This window comes from Alexandromys fortis, unplaced genomic scaffold (assembly GCF_014885135.2).
Source record: "Alexandromys fortis isolate MF-2015 unplaced genomic scaffold, M_Fortis_MF-2015_v1.1 scaffold_2_1_26212458, whole genome shotgun sequence".
In the NCBI taxonomy this organism is placed as follows: domain Eukaryota; kingdom Metazoa; phylum Chordata; class Mammalia; order Rodentia; family Cricetidae; genus Alexandromys; species Alexandromys fortis.
In genome coordinates, this window is record NW_026067930.1 from 3,037,356 (window position 1) to 3,050,501 (window position 13,146).

Here is a 13,146-nt window from a genome sequence, read left to right on the forward strand (position 1 = left end):
AGATTATATATGTGTTATAATATCTATATTATAATATATGGTATATTGTTATATAATATAAATTATATTATGTATGATATAATATAGTATATATAATATAGTTCATATATATTAATTGAGGCTAGACTTCAACATTTCAAATATTTAGGTTTTTCTAAGTGCAGTGGTGCCTGCCCTGTGTACCCCCTGGCTGCTCTGAACAGAGTGTGTGTAGCCCACTCACAGACAGAAACACTAACCCCCTCTGCTGCAGGGAGTCAGGTATGCACAAATCCCATAATCTATGCCACAGCAGCTTGGGTCAGGCTGGGCCACACTGAGGACACTGTAGAGCTATAGGAAGGAAACTGTTTAGTTTTCTGAGTTTTGAAATTTGCATTGCAGACAAGAGGCTCTGGTACTAACATAGTGAGCAGACAGAAGGGAGTGGGAGAGAAGACAAGAGTCCACACACACACACCTGCTTCTGGGTAACCTGGAGGCTTCCCAGCACCCACAGTACTCTGGGATTAAGCTGGCATCTATTCTGTATCCTAGAATGCAGGGAGAGAACCAAGAACAGGGCCCAGGCTGGACAAGCACACTCTAAATCAGGTTCTGCCATCTGTGGGGAGCAATTGCCATCTCAGGGATGAGAGAAGTAAGGCTGGGGATGACACAAATATTCCTACCTACAGGGGGCGCTCTAAGTTAGTCATCTGTCCTGCAAGACAGTCCCTCTTGGGATCACAGTGTCCCTAATTTAGGATTTCTTTAGGATAAATTCCTAAAAGCTTAGCTGCTTAGACAAATGTATTTTAGGTTTTAATTGATGTCAGTATTGTTTTTTAATTGCTATTGCTAAAACCTTCACACATACACATACACACACAAAGCTGTCAACTCCATCACCCTGCCAACAAACAACACTTCCTTTCACTTACAGATCTGTTGGGCATTTTCAGTGCTGCACACACAGGGCCTTAATGAAAGTAAGAGACAGTTCTCACAAGCTGTATGGGGCTGCTGCCTGCTGACACTGTTGTACAATGACTTCTCTTATAAGCAGGAAGTATACTCAAATAGTGATCAAAGGAAGGGATGCATAAGCCAGCAACAGAGTCGTTTATCATGATCAAGGACTACACCCCTCACAATAATTGTGTGTGTCAGGCTTGACAGGTCTGGTGGCGCATAAGCCTGTTCCTACCAGCATCACCACATTACCACAAAACACACACACACCATATGAGCAAAGACACTAATGACAGCTGGAATAGAAATCTCCCAGATCATTTTAACTTTATGGGACCATATTGTCTATGGTCCCCAGTTGAAGGAAATGACCGTGTGCATCCAGCCTTTATGCAGTCTTGTCCCCAAGTTATGTAATTACTTTCATTTCCATTTTTTAAATATTCGCTATCTATTTATTTTGGGGAGATGAGTGGAGCGTTACACGAATGTGTCCATGTGCACACCCATCCAGACATCAGGTGTCTTTCTCTACTGCTTTCTGCCTCGGTGTCTTGAGGGTCTCTAACTGAACCTGACACTCACCATTTCGGCAAGGCTGGCTAACTAGCAAGCTCCCAGAATCCACCTGGTTTCACTTCCACCCCTCTTGCCTCCCCCACCCCAGTGCTAGGATTACAGATACATGTAGCAATGCCTGGTTTGTTGGTTTGGTTGGTTGGTTGGTTGATTGGTTGGTTGGTTTTTTTTTTAATGTGGGTGCTGAGGATTCAAACTCAGGTCCTCAAGTTTGCCCAGGAAGTTCCTTTAGCCACTGAGCCATGGCCTCAGCCTCCAATGTCCACTTCTTAAATATCTGACAGGCGGAGCTTATGCCACCTTCATCATATGTCCCCTTTTGTCATTTCCAAATGAATTATCAGAGATATTCTTCTATTGCTGTGAAGAGACACTATGACCAAGGCAACTTACAAAAAAAAAAAAAAAAAAAACATGTAATTGGGGCCCTGCTTGCAGTTTAGAGGGTCCATAACTATCATGGCGGAGCACATAGCAGCAGGCAGGCATGGCACTGGAGCAGTAACTGAAAGACTATATCTGTTCTACAAAGAAGAGCGCAAAGTGGAAATGGTGTGGGCTATTGAAAAACGCAGAGAGACACACCTCCTCCAACAAGGCCACACCTTCTAATACTTCCTAAATAGTTCCACCAATGGGAAACCAAGCATTCCAATATATGAGCCTATGGGGACTATTATCATTCAAACCACCACATTTCACTCCCTGGTCCTCACAGGCTTGTAGGTATATCGTAATGAATGTAATCCAACTCCAAAAAACTCCATAGCTTTTCACAGTCTCCGCACTGTTGAAAAGTCCAAAGTCTCTTCTGAGACTCAAGGCCAGCTCTTAATTGTAGCCCCTGTAAAGTCAAAAAGCAAATTACATGTTTCCAACATGCAGTGGTGCAGAATATACATTACCATTCCAACGGAGAGGAAAGGGACACCTTATTCTCAACTGTATCTTTCAACTTGATTTATGTTTTCTAAACATTTATCAATATTTTCTAAGATTTGGGGATTCAGAGGATGTCCCTAACACCAGAAGAATGCTGAGGACAAAAACCTCAGACTTGTGGACTTGTGGAATCTGGGAACACTGGAAAGGAAGATCTCATAGCCATCATGACAGCCGTCCTATTGAGCGAGGCTGTGCACTTCCAGAATCCTGTATCTAGAAAGGCCATGGCATTCATTCGCTTGATCGCTCATTTCCCTAGGAAATAACAAAGGGTGCAGGCTGCCACCCTGTCAGGCACGGGGAGCACACTTCAGAGGAAACAGACTGAGTCCTGCCTGTGGTCCCCGCCCTGTCTCGGGGCCACTTTCACTGACATATCTGGTCTGAGCCCTCAGCTCATGTTGGGAATGCAGCTTCCCAGACTTGTGGATATCCTAAACATATCTGGGGGTACCCTGAGGAATCCAACAAGCCAAAGAGCTGAATTCTGGAAACCCGGGAGGATAAGGGAGTAGGGGGATGATGGAGTCAGGGCTCTCGGGCTAGGCGGGGAGTGCCTCCAGCCCTGCCCACCACACCTGCTCACAGATGGCCAGAAAGTCGGTGCCATTCCTGGACACAGATGTGTGGTCCAAGGAATTGCTGTGGACCCTTACCAAGTCTGACCGGACGCAGCAAGCACAAACCCCAGAGAAGGTAAGCCCACTGCCCCCAGGGACCCCAGCCATTCACCACACAGGCCCATGGGCTCTGTCATAGGACACATAGGGTCCTTGAAAGAAACTGGAAGGGCTAAAGGGAACAGGATCCAGGCCTGGACAGCTGGACTAGAAGTGTCTCCCTCCCTCACCCTGGGGCAAGATGGGAAGGGTAGCCATAGGGTCAGGGAACCCAGGGAGGTTGGGCATAGGAACTCAGGGCAGGCAGGTCCCACTCAGGACAGGATGTTGAACCCCACCAGGACTTCCTGTTCACCTACTATGGGCTAATCCTTCAAGCTGAGGAGAAGAGCATCACCGTCAGGACGCACCTCAAAACCCTCTTGGAAACATCTCACCAGTGGCCCAAGCAGCGGGAGGTAAGAGTCCAAGGGGGGGGGGGGAAGGTGAGGGCCCAATGGGGGAGAGGTGAGGGCCCAAGGGGGGGGGAGTGAGGGCCCAAGGGGGGGAGGTGAGGGCCCAAGCAGGGGAAGGTGAGGGCCCAGTCTCCTTTGATCCTCTAACTGCCCTGGCCCAAACCACAGATTTGGCCATGGTCACCACTGAACCCTGATCCTGGTCATAAAGTGACTTGTGCTGGTCACTTACTGATCCCTAATTTCCATCATACACTGAGCCCTGATCGTGATCACACACTGAACCTTGCTGCTTACAATCTGAGACCCGACCATGAACACTCACTGAGGCCTGATCCTTGTCTTATACTAAGCCCTGATCATGGTCATGGACTCTAATCCTGGCTACATTCTGAGCTTTCTTCCTGGTCACATCCTGATCTCTGGCCCTCATCACACAACTAGGCCCTGATCCTGCACCCCGAGTCCTGAGCCCTGAGGCCTGTGCCCTGATCACAGCATGAACTCTAACTCAGTCACAAGCTAAACCATTACCTCATCCCTTTCTTCTCATACATATCTTCCTCCCTACTCCTGAGCATGTCTGCTCAGAGCCGGCATGAGGGACGACCAACCAAGGGCTTCCTCTCTACCTCTTTCCTCCCCAACTCCACCCACCAGACTCCACAAGAGACACCTCATGGGTGTCTCAGCTCTGAGCTGCGGGTCCTAAAGCGTGTGTGAGTCCCTGCACCCTGCTGGTGGGCTGGGGAGGCACTGAGTCCAGGTCACAGACTCAGGGGACTCTGCCCACAGGGCATTGCTCTCACGGTGGGACTGGCTGCGGTATGCCACTTGGACGATGCCTGGGCCGTCCTAGAACAGTTTGGAAAAAGCACGTCCGTCAAGTGGAGCCTGCAGAGCTTCTCCCTGAAGGTATCAGCTCAGGGCTCCTGGGGTTTGCAGGGCAAGGGTTGGGAGGGACATCAAACCCCACACTGCCTGAAGGAAGGCAGAACAACAACTGTGGGATTATGGTTGTCTTTGAGGCGAGGATTTATTTGAAAAGTGAGGCACTTGGCCTGAGAACTGCTTGCCAACACCGGAGGGGGCTTGTGCTACCTTACTGCAGCCTTCGTGATTCCCCCTGGAAGACACAGTGCCTGGGGACCTCTCCCCTGGGATTCCTTGGTCTGGGAGGCCTCTGGTTGCTTTTGCGGTTCTGCTCATGGTTAACCCTGCGACCTGAAGGCCAGGAGCCTCTGATGGGTCTTCGTATCTGACAAGTGGCAGAACTGGGGTACATGCCTCAGACTCTCAGAGGGCACCTGGCACTGAAAAATAATATCTCCATGCCAGTAGTACTCTGGTGTCATCTGAGAGAAGAGGTGACGCTGGGCCACACCCAAGCAGGAAATTCCACTTGGCCCATTACTGTCTGTCTGGATAGGAGCATGGTCTTTGCAGGCCCCCAGAAGCCCACTAGGGTACGGTGCACCAGACTCTGTCTCATACAATAAGAAAAGGGGTGCTGGGCTATGGGGAAAGGGCTATCACAGGAGACACCCCAACTCTTCCAGTTCCAACAGAACCAAGTACCCTACACATAGCCCTGGGTGTCCCAGTATAAATCAGTCCAACCCCCTAAAAAGCCAGCTCGGCTTCTGCTGTTCTCAGTTGGTGAACAAAGACCCTCTAGACGACCCCTCTCACACCTTGCTGGGTTCAGGGTGCACCCCCCCCCACCAACTCCCCAAGTAGACTGTGGGCAAAGCCTGACACCGAATCCACCCCTCTCCAGCCCCACAGGCAGAGCCTCGAGGACCTTCGGTGGAAATGGGCTGGCAGCACCATCCTCCTCTCCTACGGCCAGATGGCAGCCAAAGCCAAGAGCCACATCCTACCATGGGTGGACAACATCTTGTCCAGGATGATCTTCTACTTCCGCTTCAGCTCCTGGGTACAGGTCGCCTTGTTCACCATCAGCCCCGTCCTCCCCCACGGATCACCCCCACCCCGTCCTGCACCTCCTCCCCCATGGCAGAGCCAGGATTCCAGCTCTGCCCTGCCCCAACTGTGGAGTCAGAGAGGCCCAGGGCCACCTTGGACCTATGCCCACCTCCACACTGCCCCAAACTCCTAGAATCAAAAAGGAAGGGCTTTTACAAAGCAAATGCTGGATCTTCACTGGTGGGGGGACATGGATGCTGAGAGGCCAGGGTGATGCTCGCCTCTAAGGAGCACCATAGTTCAGGTTGTTGCAAGAGCCAGCAACAAGCCTTACCCATCAAGCTGTAGCCAACACACCCCAGAAACCCTCACAGGTGCCCCTGCCTAAAGAAAACCCCATCCACGAGCTCCCAGCCCAGACATCTCTGCCACATCCCTCTCACCCTGACCCAACTGCTCCTGGAGATGGTGTCCTTGGCCTCCCCTCTCGGCTCTCTCCCATAAGCTTCTGGGCTCTCAGGCTGATCTGTGCCCTGGGGCCTGACCTACACAGGATGAGACCCTGAAACAAAGCTTCCTTACGGCCATCGCGATGCTTGTGGGAGCCATCAGCCGGAGCGAGGGTGCCCACAGCTACGAGTTCTCCCAGACTGGCGAGCTCCTGGAATGTCTGATGGTGCGTACCGGACCCTGGGCACGGGCAGAGCCCCCTCCCTCAGGACAGGAAGCCCCCTCTCCCAGCCCATCTGAAATACTCCATGTCCTCCAGGTTACCTGGGTCTTTCTTGCTGGGACCCTGAGAGGACCATGTATGCCCACTTTACAGCCAGTGCCACTGAGATGCAGAAAGGCCAGCACACTCTATTCTACACGCTTTCTTGACTCGGGTCCCAGATCAATCACTTAGGATTCTGGCTCCCTAGACAGATCCGCTGGGACAATGGGAAATGCATGAGAGACTGGGCAGCAGTGTCAAAAGCAAAGAGCATTGATAAGACAGGGTGGCTCCTGACCCCGGCCTGGGACCCAACAGCAAAGTGGAATAATTTGTAAGGAAACAAGAGTCAGTGCAAGCTGGAGCTAGTCCCCGGAGGGGCAGGCAGCTCTAAATCAGTATCCAGGACTCAGACCTGGCCTGTCTAATTCCAGAGGCCACACTGGCTCTCTAAGTGGGAACCAGGTCTCACCACCAGGTGGATAAAGACAGACAGCGTCACCGCCTGAGTTGCATAGCGTGCTGAAATTCTGAGGTAGGGCTAAGATTTGGTGTCAGGGATGGAGTCAGCTAGGCCTGAGCCTCTGCACCTTCTCCCGTGGACTTACAGATACTGATGGAGAAAGAGCCACAAGACACGCTGTTCACCAGCATCCGCCAGCAGGCCATCCGCATTGTCGCCAGCCTCTGGTAGGTTACAGCCTATGGGGGCTGCCTTGGCCCAAAAAGGCAGCTCCCTGGCCAGGATGCTAGCTGGACAAGGTGACGGGAAGTCAGACATCAAGGCCCTGCTGGGGAGAGCTTGGAGCTGAGCCACTGCAGGTCACGGGGCGGGGAGGAGGGCAGGAAGGGGGCTGGAACATTTATCCTGAGTACAGCCACTCCACACAGCGAGCCGACTCCCCATCCTAGTGCTCAAGTAGGGAAGAATCTAGAAGGAGGCCAAAGGATAGCTGCATCTAGCTAGCCCCAGTCAAACCCCAGCGCATGGGTCTAGAGAGCTTGGGGAGCCCCAGACACCGGGGATACAGGTCCCTGTTTATCTCTCCACCCACAAATCAGGGAGGAGGTAAGACCGGGGAGATCAGAATTGCCTGCTCTCAGACCATAGCAAGCAATTCACACAGCGCTTGGCAGAGTGGCAAATGGAACTAGGCGGGCATCCACGCCGACTGCATTCCCGGGTGCTTCATCTCTGCTAACCCACACTTCGTATTCGGCAAATGCACAGTCACTATTGATCTCTGGGTGCTTGGGGACTGTCTGGTCTCTTAGGATCCAGCCAGAAACCAACAGCAAACACCCCTGTTCCCCCAAGATGCCCCTGGAAATGGGATGCATACCACACATAGGGCTGGGAAAGGTGCCCAAAGAGACTGAAGCAGGAAGTAAGATAGGGAGGACCGTAACATCCTCACGAGGCAAAGAAGGGTAAGAGCACCAGCACTGCGTCAAAGAGGCTGACTGACAGCCGGTAGAGCATTGATTCACAGACTGGTCCTATAAGCCTGGTGTTCTACCAGAGTCCAACGCATGAGGCTGGCTTACGTTGGCTGAAATGGGACTGTTAAGCAAAGTCCTGCTTGGGTGAGTCAGTGAGCCCTGCAGGTACTTAGCTGTAGGAACTGCACCTTCAAAGGCCCTCACAGGGCACGAGCTTGGGTTGACCACTAGGAGACTGGGGAAGTGGATGTGTGCACGCACGAATCCCTGTTGTGAGAAGCAAAGGCTGTAGGTTCGGTGAAGTCTGTGCCCTGACCGCTGCCCTCCTGGTCCCAGGCCCTCAGGATGCTTCACCTTCCCAACAGCGCACTGAGACCACCCATGGATGTGGACAGGAAGTCCCGGCTCCTCTCCATCTGCTTCCGCAGCGTCTTTGCCCTGCCACTGCTGGATGTCCTGGAGAAGCACACCTGCCTCTTCCTGGAACCACCCAACATCCAGGTACAGCCTGCACTTAAGCCCAGGGGACTCTCAGGTAGGACATCAGGCTCAGTCTTCTGTGTGTGGCAGGGTGGGGAACATGGCCTGGCCACACCACAGGCAGGGTGAAGGTCCCATATAATTGCCTAAAGGCTCTGGGTCCCCATTTGCCCTCCTAGAACATGGCCCACTATCATCTTTTGGGCCGTGCTAAGGTAGGTGGCTTACCTGGTGTATGCCTGTTCAGGAGCTCTGTACATAATGATACGCATGGTCTCCTTGCTGACCTAAAATCCATGCAGAATAGGCAGAGTCCCCACTGTGTTTCCCTCCCTCCAAGTCCCACGGCCACTCAAGGAATTCACAGAAGAGAGATGGCTCTTTCAAAGGGATGAGTTCCCTGATATTACAGGGATTGGTCCTGTCACACTAGAATGGTTTACGGAGTCAACCATTAACCACGCCTGCCTGCCTGGGTCACTCAGTAGATCAGGTCTCTCCTGTTTAATACTAAGCAGGCCCTGCTGGAAAGATGCTTGCCATGTCTCATGGCTACCACCAGAGGGCGCATGAGATTGTCAGGCATAGTCCCAGCCCCACGTGACTGGTAAAAGGCAGGACAGCTTTGTAAAGTGAGCTGCACAGGCACTGGGTCGTCTGTGGACCCTCCCCACCTTCCCGCAGTGACTGGGGGATGGGGTGGGGCAAGGAGTACACATCTCAGAAGAATAAAGTCAGCAGTGGGAAGGCCAATATCTGAACCCTACTCCAGGGTCTCTACTTGTATTACACATCTGTGGAGCTGGGCCCAAGCTGCGTGAGGACAGACAAGCACTGTGGGACAGGTGGTGACAGGGGAGGAGGAGTACCTGCCTCAACACCTTTCAAAGCACCTGGTGACTAGAAGACTCCTTGACCCTGCAGGAAATGCCGCCAAGGACTGAGTGTCAGTCCTGGGAGCCAGTAGCATTGGTCCAGGCTCCCTCTGTCTCCTGCCCTGTCACATGGGACCAGCTGCCTGTCACCCCTGTAGAGGAACACTGGCCTAAGAAATGAAGCCATCCAGGTCACCAAATAGCAAATGGCCAGAGTTCCTAATGGCTTCATGAGAGTCTGTCAGGGCGTTTCTGTGACTCACACACACACACACACACACACACACACACACATTTCTGAACATGCCAGCAACATTGTTGAGGGCCCTTACATGAGCCTCAGAAATTTCATCAGCTTTATAGCTTTCAGGACCAGGAAAAGGTAGATATCCATGCCAAAAAAAACTTCTTGAAAGACAGGCAGATCTCAGTGAGTTCAAGGCCAGCCTGGTCGTCCAGAACAGCCAGACTGTTACACAGAGAAACCCTGTTTGGGGGGGGAGGGGAACTTTTAAGAGGACCAATGAGACGTTGGTGTGCAAAAGCTCTTGCCACTCAAGTCCAAGGACCTGGGTTGGATCCTAGAATCCATAGTAAACAGAGGACACATGACTGAAAGGTGTCCTCTGCCTCCACACACAGGCTACAGTATGCGCATGCACACACATGTGAAATTAAAATTTACTAAGATTTTCAGGAAGAAAAATGCAGTGTGTTACTTCCAGTAATCGTTTCCCTTTTTCCCTGGGGTCCTGGGACAAGGCAGGCCTGGTCACGTGTCTACACGTCTATGGAGGCAGCCCTGCTGGGACTGAGTTTTCCCTCGGGTAAATTCACTTGGGTGGGTTCCCAAGGCCTTCCTGGCCTGTCCCCACGCCTGTGTGGCAAGTCCCCTTGCAGATACGGTAATGAGCTCTGTCAGTTGTGGGAATCCGGCCTTTGGACATGCAGAAAGTGGGTGCCGCTGGATACTGCAGTGGCCTTGGCCCTCATCCCTACGGGACCTCGCTGACCTCCTCCCTTCCACAGGGACTGTACAACCAGACCGTGGAGGCGATGGACCACATGCTCCAGTGCTTCATGATGCAGAACCCCACAACCAATGAGCTGTACTTCCTGTTGTCGGTGAGGGCTGCTGGCAGCGGTGGGGGGCGGGGGGGGGGGTAGGCAGGGATGCACAGCTCTGGCCTGAGAGTCCCAGAGAGGGCCTTCCACAGGACGCAAGACCTGGCCAGTAGGCTTCCTATGCCTAGAGGTTTGGAGCATCTGGAGGGGACAAAGAGGCATCAGTCAGCCTAGCCAGAAAAGGATCTGTTGAAGTGGCTTCCCCTACCACCTGTGCCCATACCACAGTGTTCCCCAAGGGCATGGATCCCACAAACCCCCTCATCTGCCCCCTAGGTATCCATGGGAGGGAGACCACCCAGCATATAGTGAAGGCCTAGTAACAGGGCCTAGATCCAGTGCAGAGGCCTGGTCCATCAGGCCAGAGGTCAGGGCCAACGGGAGTTCCTACAGAGCCCTGAATAAAAACTTTAGCCATCCCTGATAGGAGAAGGACCCACAAGAGGAGCCTGGAGCCAAGCAGAGGCAGGAGCCAGCTCAGTAGGTCAGAGTAGAGGTAACCCTGCCCACTAGAGCCTGGAAGGTGAGGGGTTATGGTGAGGCTCAGCCACGCAAGAAGCTAAGAGCAGAAGCAGGATCACCAAGCCCTGTGGTGCACAGGTGGAAGTCAGGAGGGAGAACACAGGCGAAGGAACCCCCCAAGAGAGCGTGACAATCTAGGAATGTGCCCAAGTGGCAATGGCTTCTACCAGCGGAAGCCACAATGAATTCCTCACCCATTCCTGGGTCGCTCTATCTCCAAACATCCTGCATCTAGATCAGCTGACCACACAACCCCTCAGCCGTGCAGGGGTCTGAAATCAGTACCCACCCTCTGCCAGAGGCAACTGCATCCCTGCTTGTGCACACAGCAGAAGGTTGTAGAAAGGGGCATCCGTAACACGTAGGCTGAGAGCTTATGGGGAAGGGAATATTCCTGCTGCCCACGAAGTGACCAGTCCTGAAGGGCAGCTCTAGAGACAAGGACTGAACAAGAAAAGTTAGACCAAGGAGCCTTGCTGAGGGGTGGGCATGGAGGGCCATCTCTGGGCATCTGGCACAACGCTTGACTACACCCACCCTGCAGCACCTGTATGTCTGGCTGGCATCAGAGAAGGCTCACGAGCGACAACGGGCTGTGCACAGATGCACGATCCTCTTCAAATTCCTGAACTATAAACGATGCCTAGACGTAAGTGCCATCTCCCCAGCTCCTCGCCTCCCCAGCTCCTCTCTCCCCCAGCTCCTCGCCTCCCCAGCTCCTCTCTCCCCCAGTTCCTCGCCTCCCCAACTCTTCGCCTTCCCAACTCCCTAATCATATACCTTCAAGGTGTATGAACATTCTACTATCCGACTGAGCTCCATGAAAAGGGAGTCTAAAAGATATCCCTTTTTGTTGTGGTTCTTTTGTTTTTAATGGAGTAAATAACTTTTTTAAAAAATTAATTTTCTGGAATTGAGCCAAAAAAAACTCCACTCCATAATGAAGATAAATCACATTTTAATGTGATCAGGCACTACTGTGGGGTCTGGGGAAAGGGCTCAGCAGTCAAAAACACAGGCTGCTCTCACAAGAGTTCCTGGCATCCACCTGGTGACTTACAATCCTCCATAACTCCAGTTCCATGGGGCCAGGCACCCTCTTCAGGCCTCTGCCAGCACCACACACACGGCACACAAATATACATGCAGGCAAAACACTCATGCACATAAAAGATGAAAGGAAGGTAAATCTTTTTTTTTTTTTTAATGTAACTATGGTCCACAATAAAACTATTTTGTAAATAGTTTTATTGACTCCAGAATTGAGATCGGGATAAGAGAAGCCAGAAAGCCGGGCGGTGTTGGCGCACACATTTAATCCCAGCACTCAGGAGAAAGAGGCAGGCAGATTTCTGTGAGTTCGAGGCCAGCCTGGTCTACAGAGTGAGTTCCAGGACAGCCAGGGCTTCACAAAAAAACCCGTCTGGATAAACCAAGAGAGAACTGGCGGGAGGGGAGCCAGATAGTGTCCTACGAGGTCACAGCTGGATCCTGTCCTAAGACCTCAACACTCTGTTCCTCCAGGAGTTTTCTGCGGTTTTTGTTGTTGTTGCTGTTTGTTTTGAGGATTTGTTTTCATTTTTTGTTGTTTTTTATTATATAATCCCATTCTTTTTTTTCTTGATTACCAAGTTTTGGAGTCAAGTCCTTATATTTTTCCTAACCCCGGCCCTGCTACGCAATTAAAGGGATCCTCTGGTGGAGGCCATTCTGGGTGCATGAGTAGCCATAGGATGCTGTAGGTAGGCACCATCAAACTGTGCTCCCTATGTAGATCAAGGAGCCCTTCAGAAGGATGGGGCAGCTGGTGGCCATGCTGGGGATCCTGTGCCAGGATGCAGACAGAACCATCCAGGGCTTCAGTTTAGAAGCCATGGGCCATCTCTATCAGCTTCTGATGTACCACAAAGGTGAGTGTTCACACCACAGCCCACCTGGCCCCTCCCTACCTCAGCCTAGGTGGACTTATTCCAGCACTCCTGAACGCCACCTTTCCCCAAGTCCACCCTCAGCCCAACCTTGATTTCAACCTTGACTTCAGCCATAACCTTCTAGTAACAAACCACCAAACACAAATACACACAGGCCTGCCTCCAGTCACTAATGCACCCAGCCTGACTCCTGCTCTGTCCCACATAAACCCCAGCCCACTCTACCCTGCCCTCGTCTCTGCCTGCCCTGACCAGCAGGAGAAGTTCCAGAGGTGGAGAGGGAGATCCTTCAGGAATTCCCTCAGCCTGATGTCATTGGAACTGCCCTCTGGAGCAGTGGAGACCAGAAGGACACTCTTCTGATCCCCCAGGATATGGCATCCAAAAATGACAGCATCTTCTTCATGGACAGCAACCAAGTTATAAAGGTCAAAGCCTTTAGTCTTTCTGGATGGATGGGTGGGTGGGTGGATGGATGGGTGGATGGGTGGATAGGTGGGTGGATGGATGGATGGATGGATGGATGGATAGGTGGGTGGATGGATGGATGGATGGATGGATGGATGGGTGGTT

The 13,146-nt window shown here is 52.0% G+C and overlaps 1 protein-coding gene across 5 annotated transcripts in view; it reads left to right on the plus strand.

Annotated features, from left to right (window-relative positions):
- Positions 1–13,146, plus strand: part of LOC126503558 (maestro heat-like repeat family member 5) — a 76,703-nt gene that overhangs the window by 39,271 nt on the left and 24,286 nt on the right. For 4 of the 5 annotated variants that reach the window (XM_050145323.1, XM_050145318.1, XM_050145322.1 and 1 more), the window contains exons 7-17: positions 3,067–3,174; positions 3,440–3,556; positions 4,349–4,468; positions 5,334–5,492; positions 6,036–6,158; positions 6,808–6,887; positions 8,006–8,141; positions 10,025–10,120; positions 11,187–11,291; positions 12,417–12,552; positions 12,829–13,001. In XM_050145323.1, the coding sequence (XP_050001280.1) occupies positions 3,067–3,174; positions 3,440–3,556; positions 4,349–4,468; positions 5,334–5,492; positions 6,036–6,158; positions 6,808–6,887; positions 8,006–8,141; positions 10,025–10,120; positions 11,187–11,291; positions 12,417–12,552; positions 12,829–13,001 (1,353 nt within the window). The remainder of the gene's footprint in view (positions 1–3,066; positions 3,175–3,439; positions 3,557–4,348; positions 4,469–5,333; positions 5,493–6,035; positions 6,159–6,807; positions 6,888–8,005; positions 8,142–10,024; positions 10,121–11,186; positions 11,292–12,416; positions 12,553–12,828; positions 13,002–13,146) is intronic. The other variant, XM_050145319.1, reaches the window with a different exon arrangement.